We start from the raw sequence: 26,323 nt of genomic DNA on the forward strand, positions 1-26,323 counted from the left end.
GTCTTTTGCACGTTTTTAGACAACCGAAGTCTGAACAGAGTCCTGTCTCTCAAGCTAACAGGTAAACAGCTTGCAGATTGGGAGTCTGTCAAGGAGAAGGTCATCCAGAAACTGGATCCAACATACGACACGGAAAGCTCTATAGATGAGCTGTTTGCCGTGAAGCAAACTGGGTCGGAGACGACTCAGGACTTTGCAGACCGGCTGGAGAAAACAGCACAAATGATATCGGCTTGCAAGTTCATGGCTGGTGAAACTACGGATAAGTTGATGAAGGACGCTTTTATAAACGGTCTTAAGTCCCAACAAATGATGTTTTGCCTGTTGCAGAAAAGCAAGCTCACATATGACACAGCTTTGCTGGAGAGCTCTAAACTAGAAAAAATCCTAGGAAAGATCAAAGCGAAAGTAACCAACTTAGATTCATTAAATGATGCAGCGGGACTCTTAACAATCGAGGAGAAGGAAACCCCTCATTTTCAGCCATTTCAAAATAAGTGCTGGGCTTGTCGTGAAGTAGGCCGGGTTAAGAAAGACTGGCCGGAACCGGACCATCGGAAGTGTCACAATTGTGGTATGCCTGGTCATCTGATAAAGGACTGCAGATTCCCAATAGAAGGTTGCACTTATTGTCAGGGCAACAACCACACGATAAAAAACTGTTTTAAGAAAGAGAGAGACGACAAGGAACAGGATCGTTATTACAACCAACCACGCTCCAACGAATTTGACGAAGAACCAGTTATTTGTAATCGGAGTCCATCAGAAGATACTGGACACACGTCTTGTGCTGTGTCAAGAAGTCAGGCCATCGATAGAGGAAAGCGTGTAAGATTTAACCAACCTCCGGAACCTGTTAGTACAGTTCTAGACGAAGTGGAAGAGCATGCCATGAATTACTCACCATACTTTGATGAAAGGCAGGTTTTTCTGACTGACGATGAAGAGTTTATTGAAGAAGAGGCCAGGTTGGAAAACTACTAAGCACCTCCAAGGAAAATCATGATGTGAAAACAGGTTCACACCGGTCAACCACAGCACGCGAAAGTATACGTGCAGGTTGTGTTGCCATTGAACCACAACGTGTACTCGCTAGTGGAAAGCGAAAGTACACATATTTTACTAGACGCTTGCCATATTATGGTATCTTGACCTTTGAAGCTATATACGTAAGTTGCCACGTCACCAAGCTGCCAATGTGCTCCAATGTAATTCTTGATATCACCATGTTACAAAACTTATGGCACAACTCCTTTACAAAACAACAGAACTTCCGCACAGTCTGGAACAACTAATTGCCCGTCACTGTCAGAGCTCCATGTGTGCTTGTGGTTAATAATTGGTTAACATCATTGCAACTTTGCTTTCGTTCTCCATATTCGATCTCATTAGTCGAGGAGAAAGAGCATATAATCTTATAATGGTAAATTGCCCGGATCCCGCAATACCCTAGATAGTTTGCATGAGTTTGGCCAAAACAGACAACAGGCTCACAGGAACATCCGGAGCATTGGCCGTTCCTGAAAGATTATTCATGGAATCACGACAGCAGATAATGCGTTAGTTCCAACTCTGTGAGAGCTGAGATAGTTGTGCCAGTTAGTGTTCATTTTATTGTGGACGTTACAATTTTTAAAAACGGGCCATGGAGCTCATCTGATATTCTAAAGCGGATCAGCAAATCAGTTAAAAGTAAAAGTCGGGCTAAGTCGGAGCCAGCTAGGAGTTCTGATCTGAGCAATCAAACTCCCCGAAAGTAATGGCAATTGGAGAAACAGACTGATATAAATCAGAGAATTTAGAACTAAGGGTACGTGTGCTAGGCTATCATTATGTGCTTAATGAATCTAGGGTAAAATCACACCTGATCAGGTCTAAAGAAGGAAAAATGGGTACTGCAGTATGCCGAATTAAATATTTCAGCTACATTAAGCTGGGCCGACCAGTAGATGCATCTACTAGATAATGTTTCGGACATGCGCAAAGCAGAGTTGGGTACAGCAACTACCCAGGAGCCGAAGTTGCCACATTATCACATCGCAATAACAAATGCGGGTCGGCGGTCGACCAATTTAATTTAAGACCCCACACATGAGCCTGATGAAGAGGCTGTTACGTTGATGATTCCAACGAAGATAGACCACATTGTCCTACGGGACCGTCTCAAGCATGATTATTATCATGGCAATGGATTGTTACACTGCCATGATTGATGAAACGAACAATCATTGAAAGATTTAACATTATTGAAGTAACCTGATCATAATGATAGCTGTGAAATCGCACACCGAAATTTGTGCAGATTGTACCAATATTGGATTTATAGTTCAATTGTCCAATCAAGTGGATGTCATTGCAAACTTATCATGTAGGTTCATGTAGGTTTCTGTGAGAAGTCATACCATAACCCAGTCAAAAGTACATATCATTGAAAAGAGAAGATACTGAAGTTTGTAGACAATACGAAGTTAATTCAGGAGCATAGGAAGATGAAACGTTCATCTTACAAATTATTAGAAGCATTCTCTTGGCTCCATGAAGGTCCATCACGATGCTATTGGAATATTAGAAGACAACCAGTTTCCCCATTAAATGAACAGAAGAAGAAGTTTATGTCAGTCAGAGCTCAGGTTCCAAATGCAAACGAGTTTAAACTGCACTCATTTGCTCAGTCATACATCATTCACGATCACACTGTAGTCATGGCATAACAATTTGGTACCTGTAGCAAATAAAGACCTTAGAGTCCGTGTACTTTGTACACATGCGAGCGACGTCGCGGTAAAACGTGACTATGTACTCTCCAAAAGATGACGACACAGACGGTATCAACTTCTCAAAAAGCTGGATTGTCACCTCACTCTCCTGTTGTCAGTTTTGCGGATTCACGACCCAAAGAACAACAGTCACCCCTCACGGTGTGACAATGACCAGGAAGATGAGGACTTTTACAAACAATAGCTCGTCCGACCATATGATGTAAGATGTCATTACAGTTATACAAACTAATTTGTTCATAGTATTCTAAGTTTAATGTAAATTAGTTAAAGTGATTTTAATAAGTATAATAATTTTAGTGCAATTTAGTTTATGTAAAATTAGCAGATTATTACATAAACGTAGGATATTATAGTATTATGTAAATAATTAAGTAAATATAGTGTAATCTAAATTCGTTTTTTAAGGTGTGTATATTTAAATTTTAGGGAAATTAAAATTTGTGTGAAAACAGATTATTATGTAAACGTAGGTTATTATTTTCGTAAATACCAAATAAAAATATATGTCTAAAGAAAACATCATTTAATGAGTTATAAAAAAAATATAGATTATGTGTAAGTGTGAAATGTATATGAAACATTATACTATATTATGAAAGTAATATACAATCATATAACAGAGTGTATTATAAATATTGTGATAAAAGGATTAAAGTTAAAAAAAATAAATGTGTATGTTATTTAAATGTTATGTGTATTTTTGAAACTAATTACTATAGATTGTAGAGTAAATTACTCCCACAATCAAATCAACAGCATCATTTTTAAATTTTAGTACGAGATTTTATTTTCAAAAGACCGAGAAAAATTGCATTATTTTATGTATTAGTTGTAATTCAAACTGGAAAAGATCAGTATTTTAAAAACGTATATTTAATCACAACAGTTTTCTAAAGGAGGGTGGAGTTTGTAGGGCCCCAACCCTACAATTATAGTCCCATCATATCAACTACTGTTATTGTTTGCACCTGCCTGGCAACCATAAATTAGACAGTCTGCGTCCATTAATCATTACGACCGGATATTACTATTGACCTAGAAGGCCACGGTCTAAATTAGTAATTTCGTTTGCAATTAATCGATGAGCATCACCGCAAGCTCTAGAGTTCTGACTTTACTCCATAATTATACGTTCGGTGGTTTTCGGTAGGGAGTTGTGGTTTGATAATTACTGCCAGAAGGACGTCACACTATGGTTTCATTAAATGAACTAAGATCATCTATGAGTAACCATGGATATCAAATAGTGATTCCTGAAGGGCTAGATCAGTGACTACACCATCTAGCTAAAACCACCACCGGAAATGCGTCACGTTTGTTTACACGAGAAAGCTCATCGGCCGACACGCCTAGGGAGTGCCGACAATTAAGGGGACTATAAAAACGCCCGGCGCCTTGAGAAAACTGTCTCTTTTTGTCGAATCGTTAAAGTTATATTTAAATAGTCAACCAACACCGCTAGTTTCGTTTTAACATTGTTTCCTAAATTTCCCGAGTTTCATTTCCGAGTCCAAACCAACTAAAAGTACACAACGCATTGAAGTCCTAATTTGAAAGCACTGACTACCGGAGCAAGTTTAACTCATTAATCTGGTAGTTACAACGTCTTGCGCCAAGTTTAAAAAAGAAAAATCCTCACTTAGATGAGCACATTATTGAAAAAGAAGTGCTATATTACTTTAACTCTAAATTTTGGCATAAAATGAGAACGAGAGTGTCCGCGAACCTTTACCGTAGACGTTATCTTCCGTAAACGCGTTTTCTATTCGAATCACGATTTTTCGCGGTTGCCGCGACATATCGCGATTGTCTCCACGAATATCTCAGCCCAAAAATTACGTTTTTCTATTCCCAGAAAACCTTACCGCCTGCTGGGCTTGCTAGAGGTGATAGATTTTCAACAGCACGTTTGGTGTCGCGCGTCACGTCAAGTTTACCTTTCGCTCGCTGCATTGAGCCTAGTAGTCATGACAACGACATTTTTTTGCAAAGTTTAAAAGCTGTGATCTTTTATTTAGCCCAAAATCAAACTTTTCGGTTTAATTCAGAATCTACGTCGTCCCAAATTTGGCTCCTGGGGAGCCAACTGTAAATTCACGAGACAGAAATTTTGTTGAAAACCGGAAGGTTCTATTTATTTTACTTTTGGAGATACACCCCAGCTGGTAGGGTTTGCTGGGTATCACCCGTTAAAACACTCGCAACGTAACATAACAATTAAAAGCACGTGTGGCGATGAATGATCATTCATTATCTGGGGCCGGGGCCCTTAACGTGTGAAACTCGTAAAAATAAAATTAAAAATATGAATATCTGTTCCATATATTAGGACCGTCGACGGTCCGACTCGGCGCGCGTCCTGGTAGGTTCAAGGTTGTAAACCTACAATTAGCAGCAGTTAGCAGCAGTTTCTTTGCACTATAGTCCTCCTTTTGCCTGTGTCCTGTGTTTAGTCTTTAAATGCTTTTTCATAAATTCCCTAGATGCTAGACCGATCCTTTTGATATGATTTGTTAACATATATCATTTATGGTCTAAATTGTAAATGGCATTTTCTAGAAAATTTGAAATTACTAGCTCAATTGTATATAAAATAGAGTTAAGTGTATTTGAAAACAAATAAAAGTCTTCCATTTTGTTTTGATCATAACATTAGTACTAATATTTGTAATTAGTATTAGTACTTTTTTTCTTTTTCTTTTTCCTCCTTGTCCTCCTAGCATTATCAAAACAAAAGACACCACACTTCAGATGTTCTTCAAAGTCGAAATCGTGGGCTGTCCTGACCTGAGATGTACAGTTTTTATCGAACGAAGGACACAAATCTTGTAATATTTGATACTATCGATAACACTTAAATTCCTCGATATGTGAAAAAACATGAAGTCCAGTTGTAAATGATTTTAAAGCGGTTTGATTTTATGTTATCATACAGTATACTCCACACACAGGAGGACTATAGTGCAAAGAAACTGCTGCTCACTGCTGCTCACTGCTGCTAACTGCTGCTCACTGCTGCTAACTGCTGCTATGGGTGAGCAGCAGTGAGCAGCAGTGAGCAGCAGTGAGCAGCAGTGAGCAGCAGTTTCTTTGCACTATAGTCCTCCTGTGCACAGTTTTCAGTTTGTAACAATACCTCGTCTTTGTTAACAGTTAGTGGGATATCCGTCGTTTTTGTCGGAAAACAATGACACCCCTTCTTGGGTCCAGCATATCTGGAGCATCTGAAATATGTCACTACTGTGAGCTTGTTTCTGTTTTTCAACTAGAAATATTCATTATATATAATATTTATATATTTCTTTAAAAATAACCATTGTCTGAAATCTAGGTAAACTATAGGTAAAAATATAATATTAATCATAAGCTAAAATGTACTAACCTTTGTATTCTAAATGGGGAAAAGAAGAAACATTGTCAGTCAGTCGAGAAAATTGTCAGTCAGGCTCCTCCCGAAAATAAATTACTACTGAATAAATGCCAATAGTGGCGAGGGAAGTGAAACATATTTGTTTCGACACGTGCCAGTGACTTTGGGTTTTAGTTAATCAATAATAAAGCAAGCTGATTGCTTAACTGTGTGACGTGTCAAAACAAATGATCATTCCACAAGTATCCACATCTATTAAATTATGTGTATTATTATAAGTATAACATAGATCACCTGTTAACGGTGTGTCGACGGCGGTTATAAAGCCCCAGTTGTCCGGACGCGATGGAAGAACGAGCACTTTCCGGGATCCACCTCGAAACCAAACTGCAATCCGAGCTTTCCTGATTGGAATAGTGTGTGAGTTTTTATCAAGATGCACATTTGAAGTTATTGACGATAATAACTCAGCAAAATAGTTCCAATCACGTCACACGTGCTATACTGCTAAGGTAGTAGTAAGAAGAATGTTGTGATAAACTGTTACAGTCGTTACCTTTTCTTCCTGCACAGCCAGATCTTGAATCTCATATCCCTGGTCAGGATACCTTAGCAAATGGTTCCCTGGCTGGTAATCCACATTCTGAGAAATCAATCTCAAGCACCGAAATGTAAAAAAAGAGACACGGCATGCAAAAGTATTTATTCGGATAGACCCTGCGGTTTTTAATTTTGTTTGATAACCCGAGTAATAGCGCAAATTCTCACTCAGTACGCAGAAAAATCTGTAATGAATATATAATAATACATAATAATATATAATAATACATAATAATATATAATAATTATATATAATCTTCTTTGTATGCATTGGAAACTAACCGGGTCGTTGAATCCGATGACGATAGGACACACATCTATTTGACTAAGCTGAGCGGACGTCCTACATTCCACTTTGATCTTAATCGTGGATCTTGATTCTGAAAAGATGCTTCAATGGTTTCTGTTTACTGGTTACCAGGTCAATATATTTTGGATGCAATGCTTGTGCAATGTGCATGCTGGCAGCTTGATTTGGGTACTGCCTAACTGATTTACTTTAATAATTAAACAAATATAACGTACATTATTAATTGACTGCTGTAAAAAAGGAAATTAAGTGTGAGCCACTAACCCGGGGGTATATGAGTGACGGTGCAGTTTTTAGGGGGGCACTGTGTCCACTGTGTATCCCAAGTGTAGCTTAACCTGCAACCACGTACCTTCATCCTATGGGACATTTAGTTTTGTATATGGTATTGAAACTTTGATATCATCTCCCGACTCCCAATCTTAACTTTTCAAATATTAATGCATCACTCAGCCGTCAATTTACGCAGTACGCACCTTTGATCCAAAACGAAATGGTTAAAGGTGGAGATGTGATTATCTTCAACCACTGCCACAGTAGAGACGTAGTGACGTCCTAAAAAAAATATCACTGTAAAGCATCAAGTTGATAAATTATAGACCTGATCATATTTGTCAAATACAATATTTTAATTAATTATGGATGGATAGCGAGGACCGGGGATTATGATTAAAACAGAAATATTCCAAATTTGAAAATGCATAGTTCATGTGAGCAAAATATTTTCTTGAGATTACAGATTAAACCAAAATACAATAGTCCCACAATTGCTTAAATTCTAAACTAAAACTCAACTGGGTTCTCCTGTGTCACCAAATAACACCAAGAAGTTTTTGAGGATGAAACTTTGCTCTTTGAAGTATTTTTAGATTGTTATATTGTTATATTTTTATATTTGTACATTGACCTACTGGAATGTGGTTGGTAGAGCTGGTGTCAAGCTCAGGTCGATCCAACGATAAGCATGTGTGACCTTCGGCACTTGAAACCTCCTCAAGCCTCCACTTATTTATTTATTATTATATTGTTAGATTTTGCCGTAAAAAACAAATAGTTGTTTTATTGAATAGTTGTTTATTGACGTCTGTTTCAGAGGAGTCCATGCCGTCTATATTCAAAATCAAACTGTTCAAAGTTAAAACTAAGTTAACAAAAATTATGATTAATGGCAAGGTACTTTTATTATTTTATTAGTATTTCAGATAACTTGAAAAATACAGTATATAACAAAACGTAATAACGAAGTTATAATAACGAAAACCGAAGAAGGTATTCTATTCACCCCATGGTTGGTCTGCGGTTTCATTACCACGACTACGCGGCTTTGATAAAAGGTAATTTATAAATTGTCCAGTTTACTCAAACCGGATTAGGAATTTAGAGCATTACAGCGAGAACGTATTTAATATTGCTTAGGTCTATACTAACATTTTAGGTCAACTCTTCAAGAAATGATATTTTTAAAAATTTAGAAACCATGAGCTTAGTTTGGACGGAGTGCTACTTCCAATTCAAGGACGGATGGTTCCAGCATGACGGAGGCTGGGCAAAGCCTACGGGACCCCAGTCGCCTGATGAGAAGAGGGGGTACTCGTCATCCGACCAGATTTATTAGTCAACAGATCATCCATGTTGACCCTGCTTCCAACAAGTCCAATCCAGTCAATTATTGCAAACAGTTTTTACGTTTTGGAACAAGGAACGTTCTATCTCTTGTCAGTTCATTTACACAGCTTTACCAACTTACTAACTTAGTCAAAACATTGATCAGTACAGATTGGATCTTTTGGGGATTACCGAGACTCACATGCCTGGATCTGGCGCCACTCTACTGGACAATGGCAGTCTACTCATCCATTCCAGTAGAGTCGACAGGATCAAGATACAGGGAGTCGGCCTCAGTCTTTCAAAACGAATCAGAAACTCCCTGATATCGTTCACTCCCACATCGGAGAGGGTTTTAACTGATAGGCTGCATAGTAAGCAAATCAACATTTCTGTTGTTGTGGCCTATGCTCTGCAACTGAGGGTGCAGAGGAGAGTGAGAAAGATAAGTTTTATAGGACACTCACAGACACATTTGATGGGCTACCACGTCACGATATCATGTTACTGCTCGGCGATTTTAATGCTAAAGTAACATCAGGCAGATATGGAAGTGAAGCGGTCATCGGTGGGGAATCACTCCATAGCTCATCAAATGACAACGGGACAAGACTTGTGGATTTCTGTGCGACGAAGACCAAGGATCTATTGATTCAGCGGGCACAGTTTAAGCGCAGAGACCCAAACTCGGACGCTAACAGGTGAGAGTATTATAAACTTAATAAGTTAGTCAAGAAAAGCAGCAAGCTAGACGACAATAACTGGGCAGTTAGAGTAGCTACTTATCTTGAGGAAGCAGCGAGCAAAGGTCAGCAGCGTGAGGTATGGGCAGATCAAGAAGATCTCTGGTAGGAACAAGACGCCTCAAGCATCTTATGTCCGGGACAAGGACGGTAGGAAGATCACGGATCCCCAACAGCAGAGGGATAGGTGGAAGGAGCACTTTACTGAACATCTGAATCCTCCATTATCAAGTGTCGACCTAGCCGACCTTGATACAGTACCACCCCAACCCCACTTTGACTCTCTATCTCTTGTTCGGATGGACCACCCACCAGAGACGAGATTAATTATTCCCTGACAAAGCTTAAGAACCACAAAAGACCAGGCGTGGACGGGATAACTACGAGCAACTGAAGTATGGTGCGAGTGCTCTAGTTGACTAACTAGAGTGTCTACTCAAGAAAGTGTGGGAAGAAGAGACTGTTCCTGAAGATTGGTTTAAGGGTGTGATCATTGTTATTGGGAAGAAAGGGGACAATTCAGTCTGCGGGAACAACAGAGGGATCACTTTAAGGTCTACAGCATCCAAGCTTTTTCAGATGATTCTCGGTTACATGCTGGTATGGAGTGTCTTCTCAGGGAGAATCAGTGCGGATTTAGACAGAACCGCTCATGTATTGATCAGATTTATTCTCCCCGAACTATTATTCATAACTGTCTTGAGTTTAACATTCCTCTTTACATTAATTTTGTCGATTAAGGCAGCGTTTGATTCTATCAGAAGGGACTTTATTTGGTGCAGTATGAGACACTATGGGCTGCCTGAAAAATATATCAGAATATTTCAGTCATTTTTTGAGGGGTACAATGAGTGCAGTGAGGGTTAATGGGGAGCTGACAGACTGGTTTGATGTTAACTCAGGCACAGGTCAGAGTGACATTCAAGCACCTCCTGTCTTTAATTTCTGCCTAAACTTTTCTGCATTTCTGGCTGAGACCAACAAGACCATCAGTCGAGGCGCAGTGCTGCAGATGGAGATGAAGAGGTCGAGGAAAAGGTCATTCTGGACACCGATTATGCTGATGACATGGCTATTATGGACAACTCAGGGGAAGGCCTACGGCCCTACAGGAGTCAACTGATCTATTAGTTCATTAAAGCTCCTACGCTGGGCTCAGAATAAATGCAAAGAAGACCCAACGCATGGCTGTAAGCAAGTGCGCCTCCCAGCGACCTTTCATTAAGGATGACTGTATTGAGCTGTCGGTTGAGGGTGAACCCGTTGAGCAGGTTAGCAACTTTGTCTACCTGGGTGCAACTATCAGTGGGGATGGGACAATCGACAGAGACCTGGGTGTCCGTATCCAGAAGGCTAATGGCCAGCTCTGGAACATTTGAAATAGCAGAACTATAAAGACTCCAATCAAGATCAGGATCTATAAGGCTGCTGTCCTCACCATCTTGTTGTATGGAGCTGAAGTCTGGAACACCACCAAAAAGCAGATGAAACGCCCTGAGGTTTTCCATCAGACCTCCTTAAGAAGGATCCTTAGGATTAAATGGTTCTTTCATGTGTCCAACGAAAAAGTTCTTAGGAGGGCTGGCATCAAGTCAGTCAGACTTTCATCAGTGCTGCCAGGCTACGTTGGTATGGACATGTAGTTAGAATGCCAGACTATAGACTACCGAGGTTTCTGTTGAACTGGAAGCCAAATCATGGAAAGAGGTCAAAGGGCAGACCCCGAAAGAATTGGAAGACCTGCGTACTCAAAGATGCTGCTAAGTTTACAGGTGTTGAAAACATCGACAACAACACAACAGACGCTTTGGCTACCAACCGAGTACAGTGGAGACATATGTTACGCCGCCAACACAATGTGTGTGATGCAGGCCACTCCAACGACTAGGAGGAGACCTTACCATGTAACATGTATGTACTATGTATGTATGAGCTTAGTTTCATATAATTATACGGAAATAACCGCCTTTAACCGCCTATAACCGCCAATAACCGCATATAACCACAAATAGCCTCTTATGTAAATTACTTTAAATTAACACAATCCAAAAGGGATCAATTTGGAATATCAGATACTTTTAACAAAACTTACGTTTGTTGTCCAATTAAAGATAATTATCGATTGCAAGCCAAAATCATGGAACATTATGTTGATCTACCAGGTGCCATGATTGACCCGTATTCTCGTAAATCTTACCACTTTCTTTAGTGCATGGCTCCGATGGCCAGAATGCTATCCCTTTAGTCCTCTGTACTGGGTTCCTTCTCAGAGCAGTCATCACCTCCCCATAGTGCTTCATTGAGCAACAGCAGGCTCCCTGAACAGTGAACAGTGAACACGTTGGTAATGTGTGGACAATTATATGTTTTGTACGAGTTACCATGGTTACCATTTTCAGTTGAAATGTTTAGCCAACTTTTAGCCAGGTTATTTTTGGTCATTTGATTTTCAGATGCATTTTAAATTTATGAAATGTGTAACTTGTTAACTTACCTTGATTTTCTGATCACATGACCAAGCAGGTACTATGAGCATCACCACCACGAAAATTATAGACATAATTAAATCTGGTTAAATTAACTAATTAATTTACTGATCGACCAATAAAAGAGCTAGGAACGTTTAGTTAATTGGGTGGAAGCATAATTCCGTCTATCTAAAATAGTGATTTAATATAATCGTAATATGGATCATATGGTTGTTATGAAATATAAAACGTTACAAGTTAAACAAAATAGATTTAGATCAGTGAAAATGGCGAACAAGGAACAAATGATAAGCACTGAAAAAAGTGTAAGCTTAGTTCGTCTGTTAAGACTTAATCAAAGATTAAAAGAAAATTCTTCCGTCAGCGTAAATAGATTAAGCGAAGCACACGTATTCATAATCATCGATTCAGATTTACAAGAAGAGAAAAAGGTACAAGAGCATACGACGCTCTGACTTCACAATCTTCATAGGTGTAACCATCTTACCATTGGAACTAAATTAACGGAACTAAAGTACAACACACACTTAACTTGACACTAATTGTGGATGGCATAGTTAATGCTATAATAGTAAAGCAGTAAAATGTTTCGGCATCCTTTGTTGATATATACCTACCCCCGACAGATTGGGGAAGTGATGGCTGATGCAGTTGCAAGTTAGTAATAATCCAAGCTGATAAATTACTCACAAAAAGGATGGTTCACAAAGTTTCATTTTGCTGCTTCCGAAACATTCAAAAAAAGAGTGGAAGTTAGTAAGAAGTGAGAAGTACAAAAAGGATGGTTCACATAAAGTTTCATTTTGCTGCTTCCGAAACATTCAAATAAAAAGTGGAAATTAGTAAGAAGTGAGAAGCACAAAAAGGATGGTTCACAAAGTTTCATTTTGCTGCTTCCGAAACATTCAAATAAAGAGTGGAAGTTAGTAAGAAGTGAGAAGCACAAAAAGGATTGTTCACAAAGTTAAATTTTACTACTTCCGAAACATCTTACTATATATAAAGCAAGACGATATATAAAGATATATACAAATTGAAACGCGAATCAAATAGGTAATAATTATTTTAGTCTCTTGAGTCTCGACACCACTTTATGGTTAGACGGGTTCCTGCAAGTTCAAATACAGAGTGGGAGTTAGTAAAAGTAAAATGTTAATGTTAACAACAGGATAGGGCTCCGATATTCTAAGAATAAGAACTAAGAAGCAACAACTACGGCACAGTTGGGACTTTGGTCTTGGACATTGGATAATAAACTTAAATGAGCCAAATATACTTACTTTGATACTGTAATGAGGTTTAGCCAGAATGTCAGGGCCATCGTACATCACGTACACCACCCGAATGATGAAAATATTTTACCATATTATACCAAAGAGCAAACCCCGACTACATTGCATGTTATTAGAAGGCGTCCCGCATTTCTCCACGAAGAGCAGAAACGGCAGCTGCAAGATTGAAAATAATATATCAAACTATCAAACTCTGACACGTACAAAACCAGCCGATCATCATTGCTCAATTAACAGCTGTTAGTTAACTTGAAGTAATAGTGAATTGACGAAATTGCCATCTGATTACGACAATGCGCGCATCTTGAGAAGTTGAGATATATCAGTAAAGCCTGGGGATTGGGGAAGTGATGGCTGCAGATGAAAGTTAGTAATAATCTAAGCTGATAGATTACTGACTTACTATAATTAGTGTCAAAACATTGATAATCCTTTAAAAATGTCCGTTCAATTTGGCTAATTTTATAATTACATTGCAATAGAAAACATTATTGGATATCGTTTGCAACTTTTTCTGAGTATTTTTACGCGATCAAACATGATAACATGGATGGAGATGAAGATATATACAAATTACCAAGGATTTGGCGTCACACCACAAAAACAATATCTTTCTAAGTTTTCTTTTACAATATTTAGGAATTTGGGAATTAATTATATTTGAATCGACAAATTTATCTCGAAATATCGTGACACTTTCATACACGAGAGAGAACATAATGGTTGTGCTGAGTGGGTCAATGAAGCTGGAGTAATAATATGTTCCCGTAAACTTGTGCAGTCGTGGACCTTATCTTGCAGTTTTGTGATTTCTTCCATCTGTAATAAACTATTTTATGTTATTGTAAAAGGTTGAGGGAAAGCCACGAAGTTACAACACTGATCAATATGCATGGGAAAACGTTGTATGCGCCTAAGATGAGAAGTACGTACCGTTTCCGGCTTAAAGTACGTAATACGGTACAAGGTTTTTTATCAGTACGTACCGTACAACCACTTTAAAGTACGACATTTTTCTGAAAAAAACGGTGTCCGCTTTTTACCTTATTTGTATAACTATATTGTTGTAAAATTGGCAGGTATGTATGCAATTTTCGAACCACGATTTTGGTGCCAGTGAATGCTAAAGTCGAATTAAACAATTTTCAAGTCAATAAATAAATTTTAATAACTGCAATTATACTCAATAGGAGTACGTACACTGTACAGTCATACAGTCTAATGATGGAAATAAGAATGCGGCGACATAATAAGTTTAGGTGCCCGTAGCGCCATTTCAAGTGTTCCTGTTAGTGTTATTATTTTGTCAGTGATGTAGTGCATTCCTTGAGCCGTGGGAACCATTAAGATGTAGTGTCAGTGACATAAATATGGTGCACGTGTCTTGTAATAGTTAAAGTTTAATAGTTTAGGCCTCAAAAATTTGAGCAGTGTGAGAATTTCAATTTTTGTTTTTTTGTGTTCGTATAGTTTGTGGTGTGTTTAATATAACGTCAGTTTAAGATACTACACTAAGTTTCATGTCATCGGCACACGAGCTGCATGAGCAGCCCTACCGGACACAAAAATAAAATATATATCCACCAGCGTGCGCTTTTTCGCATAGCGGGCTCTCACCAGCCCGCTGTCAAAGGGCCCGATATCTCTACAGCCCGCTCATGATATAGCCCGCTAACAAGTGACATTTAATTTGACCAGTAGCAATATAGCCCGGAGTTCTCTAAAATATTTTCAGTTTCTGTATCGTCTCCATGTGAAATTCCTTATTACACTGACTATATTATATACATTTTATTTTTGTGTCCGGTAGGGCTGCTCATGCAGCTCGTGAGCAGACGACATGATACTTTGATATATATCAAAGTTATTATAACACACTACATGATAATACACATCAGCACTATAATCCCCCTATATTATTGATATTCATCGTCACTGACATAATACATTCATTATTCCCACGGCCCAGGAATGCAGTGCATCTCCAGCCCCTATATACGACACAGCCCTTTATGATTGGCTTACATTGAACACGTGACGTGTTACCATGGTTACTAAAATTAGTGGCGACCTTTTTCTATAGTTGACTTTTATACAAGCTCCATTGTTTATTTATAAAATTATATATTAACTGTAATACGCCCGCTGGTGGATATAATCCACATCACCTCGACCCGCGGGCGGAAAAATCGTATAGCACTCGGGCCCGATGGGCCCTCCGTGCTATACGAAAATATGTCCTCCTCGGGCTAGCGCCCTCGGGGACATATGAAATATTGCACGCGCGTGCGCGTGCAATATTTTGTTCCGCCCACGAGTCTCCGGTGATATGTATATATATCCACCAGCGTGCGCTTTTTCGCATAGCGGGCTCTCACCAGCCCGCTGTCAAAGGGCCCGATATCTCTACAGCCCGCTCATGATATAGCCCGCTAACAAGTGACATTTAATTTGACCAGTAGCAATATAGCCCGGAGTTCTCTAAAATATTTTCAGTTTCTGTATCGTCTCCATGTGAAATTCCTTATTACACTGACTATATTATATACATTTTATTTTTGTGTCCGGTAGGGCTGCTCATGCAGCTCGTGAGCAGATGACATGATACTTTGATATATATCAAAGTTATTATAACACACTACATGATAATACACATCAGCACTATAATCCCCCTATATTATTGATATTCATCGTCACTGACATAATACATTCATTATTCCCACGGCCCAGGAATGCAGTGCATCTCCAGCCCCTATATACGACACAGCCCTTTATGATTGGCTTACATTGAACACGTGACGTGTTACCATGGTTACTACAATTAGTGGCGACCTTTTTCTATAGTTGACTTTTATACAAGCTCCATTGTTTATTTATAAAATTATATATTAACTGTAATACGCCCGCTGGTGGATATAATCCACATCACCTCGACCCGCGGGCGGAAAAATCGTATAGCACTCGGGCCCGATGGGCCCTCCGTGCTATACGAAAATATGTCCTCCTCGGGCTAGCGCCCTCGGGGACATATGAAATATTGCACGCGCGTGCGCGTGCAATATTTTGTTCCGCCCGCGAGTCTCCGGTGATATGTATATATATATCTCCGGGCTATATTATTATATCGCCCGATGGTATAGCGGGCTCCCGCTATATCAGCGGGCTGTTACAGCGGACCGGGATATATCATGTCTTCTAACTAGCGGGCTGCGCGGGCCTGCTGGCGCAAATATAGCCTGCTGGTGGATATACTATGTAGACAGAGTAAAACAAAATGGCCACTAGCTACACCTCGTGCTAAGTTGATTAACTGAAGCTCACCATCTGCTCAAATGACGTCAGATGAATTTCGAATGGATGAATAAAACAACGAAAATTTAGTCAACTGTAACAGGGGAACACCAGTTGCAAATAGGACCACTGTAACAACGCTCACAAAGTTGATACAAATAAGTTTACTGAATTTCTGACTTTGAGTTCATTGATCATCAGGTCCTTTTCCGACAAATATTGTTTTTTGTCCTCGATTGAGCTGCATTTCGTGATTTGAGTATTGACGTTGTTTATCGTCTGGGTGGAAGCCTATATTATTTGTATCCTTAATTGTGCTACTACTAAGCATACAAAACGTGGCTGAAGCTGGAATCCGAGGAAAAGAATAAAGTTGTAAATGTTAAGATGATACCGTCAGTCAAAATAATAGTAAAAACTGAATCATATTCAAATATCATTATCATATCAAGTTGGCCTTTAAAGGTTTAAAGGATAAATTTGAGCATTTCGTCCCCAAAATCCAAATGTAAATAAAAAGTCCGTCAATATTCGAAGTGACAACTTAAATTGTCCATTAACTGAACCATGACATTGAAATTAAAATGAATGCAACTCCTACACAAAATATGTAACGATGTGTGTTTCAAAATATGTTTAAGAATTGAGATTAAATAATAAGATAATAGCCAAGAGTTAATAATAAGATACGATTCAAGAGTTTAGTTGATTTGCTACGTGCATAAACCAGCTCATTCTGGATACAGTCTCCATGCAATAAAGATGCAGATAGTTCCTGCTACTCGGAATCCTAGCTGACTCATCGTAAACGTCACTATCATACTGAAATTGGATGAATATCAGTGGCAAAATGCATAAAGGAACCAGTTCAGATCTGTTTCTAGAGGACCGTATACAGACTCAGATCGAGATGCGCTAAAATCTCGATCCTTAATAGGGATTGGATATAATGTGATAATTCAACCATGTCGGTGAGTGTGTTGCAACGAAGTGGCACTACAATAAACAGTCAATAATGGCGTGCTTTTTGAGAAATTCAGAACACATACTCATGCAGATCGTAGAGCCAGCAGCTTCCTCCACCTCTCCACACTACGCAGTAGTTGTCAATGATAGCTCCAAACAGAATGGGTCCTAACACGAATCCAAACGCTCGTGTAAAGAACTCTTTCAATCCCTGTGCTGCGGACCTGTCGATTTCGGGAACCACTCTGAGAATTTTCAAAGATTAGCCGCCAGAATTTTGACTATAATGTAGGATTAGTTTTGCCATATCAAACTTGGCTGTGATTTTGAGGAATTTAAAGCCTCGTGGAAGTGGAGGTAAACACTGCTTCTTGCGAACACATTATATCAATAATCAATAGTTGTATAAATCTGATTTGCAATTTGTGATTAGGAAAAACCATGTGAGTAACCTAAAACAAGATTTTAACCACCGAGCTTCCAAGCTTTGATTTTCATACATATTTCAGTTTTGTTGAACAAAATTCTGCTCACCTGAGGTAAGCCACACTTATGGCAGGGTAGTGACTGAAGAAAAAGAGGGCTCCGAAGAATTGCTGAATTACAAAAACTATCCACTTCCTCGTCGAACAGGAATCTTCTGCTGGACATGCTCCCGGGACTAAATCTGCCTTACTGCACTCACAATTCTCATAGACCTTCTTTTCTTCCTGCAATAAAATAGGAATTATCAGAAACAATCCTCTGTACCATCAAACAATCGCTTATATGAGTAGGCTAGAATTAAACCTCTTAAACATTATGACCAAGAATATTTTGTGTAACCGCCAATAAAGAGCTAAAAATTACGTTATATGAAGAACAGCCAGCATGGCAGGGGGAGAAGTAGGTTATCTTACTCTCCAGATCACAAACGGGCTCGTAGAAATCTGTTGAGCAACTACATTCACCGTTACACTTGTCTGTCAAGTTCCTGCTTCCCTTGCTGAGATTATAGTTTTACATTTAGTCGACCTCTACTGCTGCTTAAGATTCTCAACGATATAGCGAATATGAGTATAAGAATTAACAAGAGGAACTAAAAAGCTCAAAAGCCGTGTCTTAACACATTAAAATTGAGAATTGATTTTGCTTTTACTTCCAATCCAGGGAAAGGTCGGTCGGGTAGGAAACTGATATACCAGCAACATTGTCAGTTTCACAGTGATGAAGTGACATCGGTGGTGCAGGCAGTGCCAGAAACTGTGTCACTACTACGAACAGCAAACACGTTTTTCCTGAGTGATGTGGTCATGACTGATCTCGACAACTGTAATCGATACAAGAGAGATACAATAAGAGAGGCCGATATACCAACTTTTTTGGTGCAAGTATCTACTTGCATGATGCATCCAAGACGACTCAATAACTATCAGTTAGTAGTTACCCGATGGAGTGAATTTGCCCATGAAAGCCCCACCTAGGGCTAGTCCTAGAAGACTCCCAACTATTTTCATAATCCCGATAAGCGATCCTGTCTCTGTAACTGATATCCTGTAAAGACATAGTTCTAGATCTCTTATTTTTCTATATATCACCCGAGGTAACAAATAAGCTGAAAATCGCACTATTTACAAAGAATCACCGCACCTATAAATGTATGTATATTAATCTAAAAACTTATCTTATACATCTGATACATGCTAGAGGTTATAACTATCAGAAGTTAGAAGGTAATTCACATTTAAATCACATTTCAATGTACTGGTTAACCATAGTGGGAGATATCAAAATATAATGATAATAATATACAATTTCATTACACTAATAAGTTTCACTTATCGATACTTTTCCCCCGACTTACTTGAACAGTTGCGACAATAATTTGGTATCATATGCCATGGAAGAGACGTATATGTTGTTAAGAGCTTGTCCTGCAAGAATGAATAACAGAGCCTTGTTTTTCATGAGACGTTTCAGAGTAGGTAACAAGTCATTCATAAGGTCCTTCAGTGACCGGTTCAGTTCAGAGTCCTTTTCTTGCTGACTTGCCTTCCCGATATCTATCTTCTTTCGTAGAACTACCTTCAATGTAACTAAGCTTTCTTTAGTGTTTCCGTTTGCTCTTAGAACATATCTGCTCTTAAATCATATATCATTTATGCCATCCCTAGAAATTAGACTATGTTGATTAATCAAACCTTAGCTGCTGGCATCTGTGTAGGGAACAGTATCATGGGTATCCCAGAAAGAGCAAGCAAGAGTCCAGGTGCTAGGTACCCCATCCACCATGCCCCCACCCAATGACTGCTCCCTAGTGTCACTCCATCTGGGGGTGTACCCAGGGTGACATACTGTGTCAGGAGATATGCTCCAAACAGATAGGAGGCTGTATACCCCAGCAGACCTATAATGCTAACAACAGCAATAGAGGGACCAAGCTTCTTCTTCGTCATCACTTCGTCTAGATACGTTATGCCACAAATTGCTTGAGATGTTCCTATACCCTAATTTGGAATTAATACTTTTCACATATATTATATAAATATGTATATATATATATATATATATATATGTATCTATATTTAATTTTCCATATATAGAAAATGCATATTATAGGTTTCGTGTACTTGTGTTTTTTGATAAGTTGGAAGGAAAAATCTGTCATGCAACTACCATGCTTTGCTTCTTATTATATTCAGATTCTTAAGACAATTTTCTTTAATATCTTTCAGTATTTTTACCTGTAATATTCCGGCCAAGAAAAGGATCCAGAACAATTTGTTATTCTGAACAGCATAAAACATCGACTCTATCACTGAGTTTGTATTATCTTCATCATCAAGTGTACACATCTTATCTTCTTTTCGTACGTTAGATCCCGTCACGTCGCTTGTCAGTTCAGGAAGCTAAAATGATTAGATGCTCATATGAGATTCCTGTTCAGATTATGATACTATTTTCAATTTTATCAAATATCAGCAGTTGGCATCGATCGAGCGACTTGTTACGACCATTAGATTGACTTAAGATCCAACTCACTATACCGACCATACATTTAACTGTCTAGTTCCACATGATTTTATCATACCTTGACAAAGAGCTGTGTACCACTTTGCAACAGATTTGCTATAAAGCTGACTATCACCCCGAAAAGTAGCCACCTCATCTTTCCTTTGCTGGCAAAATGCCCGAATATGAACGCCACAACAAGACCAGACAAGTCATTTGCGATTAGTATCAAACCTATGTGGAATTCAAATAAAGTTGCTAATTTTATTCAATTTTAAGAGCGTGTTCAAACTTGCTTGAATTTTAAATCCTGTTCGACTTATAAAGTACCCACTTGGTATTGTAACCATCTATAATCTATTGTAAATGTAAAATATTAAAATCGTCTTTTGTCAATATCCTGAATTATCAATTGCTTACCAATTTGCTTTGAATTCAAGTTGAACAGTTCCTGAAGGGTTGGTATCAGCACTTGGTTCATACCCAGAGTTGTGGCTATAGCGAAAGTGGATATGGAGAAGAGGACCAGGTACATATTAGGAGTGTTGTATATCTGAAACAAAACGATTTTACAACTTTTGCACACCCTCCTAAGTTTATAGTCGCAAAATAATTGATCAGTGTTATATCTGTCATTTTCTGGAGAAGTAAATATTAACAACAGGTCATCAATGCCAAATGAACCCAGTTGGAATGTTGTCCAAACCTTTAAAAAAGATGGTCTCCAACCCCATAGCCCGCAATTTGTTACTCGTGGACTATTCATTTCAACTTTCATGTTGGCACCTGTTTTGTCTAAAAAAATCATAAGACATCAGTTAGTTTAATAGGATGAAAATAACGATAATATAAACATAATATAATACACAATATAAATTTAGGGCCTGTCATGATATCATGGATCGCTTAGGTTTCACCAGGATCTGGTAGTCCTCATAATTCTGCGGCCTCTATGTATTGTCATCTCGCACAACTCCGTAAGACCCTTGTGAGTTTGGCATGTGAACATTTTCAGCCTTCCAGAAATTGATTGGGTTAACACTGGCAAGAGCTGTTACCTTGAATTCTCAAACTCTCGATCCAACAAAGATAAAGATACACCCTCTGATCAAGAAATCAATATCAATGGCATACCTTTGAAGAGTGTACATGAAACTAAATTCTTAGGTGTAACAATCGATGAAGACCTAAACTGGAACGCACACAGAAGGAATTTAGCAAAAAAACTAGCCAGCTGCTGTGGCATGCTAAATAGAATTAAAGATAACATTCCCACATCACTCCATAATGATAAAGATCTGTATCACACTCTGTTTGAAAGCTATCTTGCATATGGTATAACTGTCTGGGGAGGAGCATCTAACAAAAAACTTGAACCTCTGTTCAAAGCACAGAAAATGTGTGCCCGCATAATGTTTGGAGATAAAGAAGCATACTTGGATAAATTTAAAACTAGTGCGCGATGCAGACCCCACGGGGAACAAATCCTGGGCAACGAATTCTACAGAAAGGAGCATACAAAACCCCTCTTCAACACTCATGAAATCATGAATGTACATAATCTGTACTTCTACCATTGTATTAATGATATCTTCAAGGTCTTGAAATATAGAACCCCTATATCACTATACTCCCTTTTTGAAACATCTGGCAGACTTGGCAAAGAGACACTCATTCTTACACCTAAACCATCAGACAGCTACATATACAGAGCAGGGACAATATGGAATACAGTACGACAAAATCTCATGCTAACTACATTCACCTGTTATAAGCCCAATCACCTCAAATCATCCATAAGAATCACCATCACTCATACTCAAAAGGAAGGAGAACCAAATGATTGGAACTTAGCCTTAAACAGCGTTCGACAAAATTCAAAAACTTTAAAATTGACCTTGCCTAGATTACTTAAGCTTGAAAAAGCGGTAATATCTTAGCAAAATATAACTTGCAGCAGCCCCATACCTTGTCATGAACATAATATCGAAACTACCTCTGTGATCACATCTTTCTCTGGGTGCAAAATGAATATATATATATAGGTTTATTAGTTTTATAGAAATTTAAAAGTTCTATAGAAATTTATTATATAAGGATTATAAAACTTTTTTTTGGGTGTTTTGTGTTATGCATTTTTATACCTATTTAAGAAGAGATTTTTATAGAATGTTAAAAGTGCAGTAGGGTCAGTTTCAGACGAATTAAGCATAAATGACATCATTGCCATGTCTGAAGTGGTTTGTAAATGGGCATTGTTAGCCCCCAAGCGTTTTGGTCCGTCATTCCTGCCACTCAGCATTGCCTACTGCAAAGTAGAAATTTTTCTGAGACAATAGAGAAACTGACCTCGTCTCACTAAATTCAACCACTTTCCATAATAAAATACTAACAAATAAAGTTTTTAGTTAACTAATTCGTGGTTTAAGCTCTTATTTTATTTATGAAAGGAATGTAAAATAAAACTTATTGTTTCATTGAAAACTTATTGTTTCATTGAACGAGGTGTCGTACGTCACCTCAATATCGGGTGACAGTGGGCTGACCAGGCCAGAACCCAATTGATTTGGTCTGAGGTAACGTTATTATGAGCCTGAGGTCACGTGACTGTGACGTCACCAGAGCTTGTTCTCCGTTTCCCGCTCATTGGACCAGGTGAGCTTGCATACTTGTGAATATGGGACTTGTGGGTGTAAGTACAGCTGTACTGTAGTTTATATCTAATTACCCCCTATTATAGAAACCGTAAATTTATTTTCTGACAGAAAGCTAGAAATTTACCAAAATATCGACATTGTTATAAGAGCTCAACAATGCTTCCTTATGCCTTAAAATCCATGTTTTATCGATACAATCAACATTATGATCCTGTTGATTAATTAGTAACAGGTAACAAATACGCAGAGACAACCATCACACCTACATTGCATTCTTAACGGATCGATTTTGAGTGACCAATAATCGTCGTGATGATACGTCATGTGTTCCTGATCATCATAAGCAATCAAGAGACAGGAGCGGCGGTTGCTTTAAATCAATGGTTTACGTTATTTTTGTGAATTCGACCCCTGTTGAAACAGTTATCACACTTTGTAACTGCATATGTATTGAGGATAGCTTTACAAATACGTTCACAGGCTACCACGTCTCGTGTAACCCCAGGATTTAATACGCTCAGAGGCTACAACGTCTCGTGTAACCCTATGACTCTAACACTTAACAGACTCTAACACGCTCACAGGCTTCCACGTCTCGTGTACCCTAGGATTTGGATCGGACACTCAAAACAACGATAGAGGAGTGGTCTACACGCTCACAGGCTACCATGTTTCCTGTAACCCCAGGGTTTGACACGTTCACAGGCTACCACATCTCGTGTAACCCCAGGATTTGGTTTTTGGATCGGACACTCAAAACAACGATAGAGGAGCGGTCTACACGCGGTCATTATAAGTTAGCTGGTTACATTTCAATAAAAAATGAAGTTTTCGTCCTTAGTTGGAGAGCCACTAGAGTTAGCTCAGACCAGTCCTTCTACTAGGAGAGTGTTGCAGTTGCTACTGCTTAGACGTGACCAACACCCAAGGGTGCAGATTAACAGGATACTTACTTTAGTAGCTGAGGAACTCGTTACCTTCTATGCTGAATCAGACTTTTTGATATCCTTGAACAGTAAAGCTAACATTTTCAAGTATGTAGTTTCAGTTTCCCACAGTTTCAGCACAGACAGCAAACGAAAAAGCAGAAGAAGTGAAGGTACAATAAATCAGATATACTGTATTTCTTACAACAAGATACAAGGCTAGGTCACTCCCGGTGTTGGGATGGCCTGAGGTGCTTATCTCCTTTTCATTAACCCTACGCCACTCTGTGCCAAGGCACTATACTAGTATACAAGCTGTAGGGGAATTAGTCCTACGAGCCAGGGAGTGTGTATCACCAGCCAAAGCTGTACCAAATCACAGCTTGGTAACTGGCCGACTTGCATCCGACCGGATTTGAACCCGGAGCTTCTGCTTGGGAAGCGATCGTGTTACCACTACACCACCCGGCCGATTATTTCTTAAGTGGCTCACAAATAGGAGCTCTAAATTTCAGATCACATCATTAATGGGTTATAAATATGATTAAACGAAACATTAGCCATATTAAGTGAATAGTATTATTTAGGCTTTTAACAACCATATGCTTTATATCTCACACCCAAGTGACGGAAGTGCCATTGATTTTAACCTTTCGACAATATTTCAGGAATGATTCCCACAAGCAATTATGTCCTTCGTTCTGCACTGATCCCTACTCTGTAACTAACTGCTGATGGACTTTGATACGATTCGTTGATTTTTTTGTGAAAATGTGTGTGTTATATTTAGATAGTAGATAATGATCAAAATTCAAAATTGGTTAGACAACTTTGCATGCAGTTAAAATGTAATTTTCAGCGTTGACAAGCTTGAAAATTATTGTGTTCGATTAACCGTTCAAAGGTTGATAAGTGTGATTAAATTTTATAAAATTCCGATATTCTTCGTCGTTTAAAAAAATTCCGAATCTTAAGGAAGTAAGAATTTCCAATGTTTCTTATCGAAGTGAGTGAGAGAAACATTTGTGGCAATTTTATTTACTGATCCTCTTATTTGTAAAGCTATCATCAATACATAATATGCAGTTACAAAGTGTGATAACCGTTTCAACAGGGGTCGAATTCACAAAAATAACGTAAACCATTAATTTAAAGCAACCGCCGCTCCTCAACGACAAAATAAAATCGCAATTATTTAGGCCAAAAATCGCGGCGCCGCGACAAGTCAAACTAGGCAAAATCGCGGTGAATTTGCGGCGAAAGATAATGTATTTGCAGAGCTAAGTTGGATGTCATATATTCGTTAACTAGCTTGTTAGCATAGATAGATAAGGGAGCGACAGGCTCGTCAGGCAAAACAATAGCATCTATATTAATAATCTTAAGTGTTAAGATCTAATATTCCACAACTAGTTGGTTTGTGTGTAGATAGTAGGTCTGTGCGGCTTCTAGTGATAATAGAAAATTATTATAATTATTACGTAAGAATTATTATAAAAGTTATGTTTATTTAGAAACAAGGAGAGTAACTTACATATTGAGGCACTTTCCTTGTACCTATCGAGAATGACTCGGACCGAAAATTTTCTAAATCGAAATTATTTTCGATTAGTTTTTCTGGAAACTACTTTTGTTCATGTTTCATGTTTCCCTGAGCATTATCTCATTATGAGCCGAAAATACTTTTTCGGTCCGTACCTACATTCGGAAGGCTGTGGATGTGATTAGTTCCATATAATTATAAAGAACGTGATATTTGGCCCTCGGATTTAAAGGAGAATGTGCAAATTTGGTCCTCATGAGAGAACTATAATAATCGCAATTGTCGCAGGGAATGGGAAAACTCGCGATTCTGCACGTGCAGCGATTTCTTTTTGACCTTGCCGCTACTGTCTCTTGATTGCTTATGATGATCAGGAACACATGACGTCGACGATTATTGGTCACTCAAAATCGACCCGTTATTGTTAAGAATGCAATGTAGGTGTGATGGTTGTTTTTGCGTATTTGTTACCTGTTACTTATATTAATCAACAGGATCATAATGTTGATTGTATCGATAAAACATGAATTTTAAGGCATAAGGAAGCATTTTTGAGCTCTGAAACCAAGTTTAATCGATTTCTCGTGCAATTTTAGGTTAGGAATAGTTATCAAAATAATTTTATAACAATGTCGATATTTTGGTAAATTTCTAGCTTTCTGCCAGAAAATAAATTTACGGTTTATATTAACTAGCAGGAACCCGTCTAACCCTAAAGTGGTGTCAAGACTCGAGAGACTAAAATAATTATTACCTATTT

The 26,323-nt window shown here is 38.5% G+C and overlaps 2 protein-coding genes across 2 annotated transcripts; both read right to left on the reverse strand.

Annotated features, from left to right (window-relative positions):
• Positions 1–5,148: 5,148 nt before the first annotated feature.
• Positions 5,149–11,999, reverse strand: LOC134821558 (uncharacterized). The gene is made up of 10 exons (XM_063832263.1): positions 11,903–11,999; positions 11,606–11,726; positions 7,537–7,615; positions 7,325–7,419; positions 7,033–7,130; positions 6,707–6,793; positions 6,445–6,554; positions 5,917–6,004; positions 5,465–5,567; positions 5,149–5,162 (listed from the first exon to the last, which is right to left on the reverse strand). The coding sequence occupies exons 1-10, from the start codon at positions 11,966–11,968 to the stop codon at positions 5,149–5,151; spliced, it is 861 nt and encodes a 286-aa protein (XP_063688333.1). The 5' UTR covers positions 11,969–11,999.
• Positions 12,000–16,940: 4,941 nt separating this feature from the next.
• Positions 16,941–21,232, reverse strand: LOC134822046 (solute carrier organic anion transporter family member 4A1-like). Its single transcript, XM_063832886.1, has 12 exons — positions 21,144–21,232; positions 20,858–20,990; positions 20,517–20,671; positions 20,170–20,334; positions 19,627–19,932; positions 19,290–19,510; positions 18,873–18,979; positions 18,585–18,723; positions 18,296–18,431; positions 17,981–18,156; positions 17,530–17,691; positions 16,941–17,302 (listed from the first exon to the last, which is right to left on the reverse strand). The coding sequence occupies exons 1-12, from the start codon at positions 21,213–21,215 to the stop codon at positions 17,212–17,214; spliced, it is 1,863 nt and encodes a 620-aa protein (XP_063688956.1). The 5' UTR covers positions 21,216–21,232; the 3' UTR covers positions 16,941–17,211.
• Between the last annotated feature and the right edge of the window lie 5,091 nt (positions 21,233–26,323).

The sequence above is a fragment of the Bolinopsis microptera genome, chromosome 10 (assembly GCF_026151205.1).
Source record: "Bolinopsis microptera isolate Bmic1 chromosome 10, MBARI_Bmic_1.0, whole genome shotgun sequence".
Taxonomy (NCBI): Eukaryota; Metazoa; Ctenophora; class Tentaculata; order Lobata; family Bolinopsidae; genus Bolinopsis; species Bolinopsis microptera.

Excerpts from the sequence above, each read along its gene's own strand:
- LOC134821558 (XM_063832263.1), bottom strand. The coding sequence starts at position 11,968 with ATGTCTATAATTTTCGTGGTGGTGATGCTCATAGTACCTGCTTGGTCA. Across the intron at positions 7,616-11,605 it reads GCCATGCACTAAAGAAAGTG|GACGTCACTACGTCTCTACT; the intron begins GTAAGATTTACG and ends TATTTTTTTTAG. Across the intron at positions 6,555-6,706 it reads TGGCTGTGCAGGAAGAAAAG|GAAAGCTCGGATTGCAGTTT; the intron begins GTAACGACTGTA and ends TATTCCAATCAG.
- LOC134822046 (XM_063832886.1), bottom strand. The coding sequence starts at position 21,215 with ATGAAAGTTGAAATGAATAGTCCACGAGTAACAAATTGCGGGCTATGG. Across the intron at positions 20,991-21,143 it reads GGAGACCATCTTTTTTAAAG|ATATACAACACTCCTAATAT; the intron begins GTTTGGACAACA and ends GTTTTGTTTCAG. Across the intron at positions 17,692-17,980 it reads ATAAGTGTGGCTTACCTCAG|AGTGGTTCCCGAAATCGACA; the intron begins GTGAGCAGAATT and ends GAAAATTCTCAG.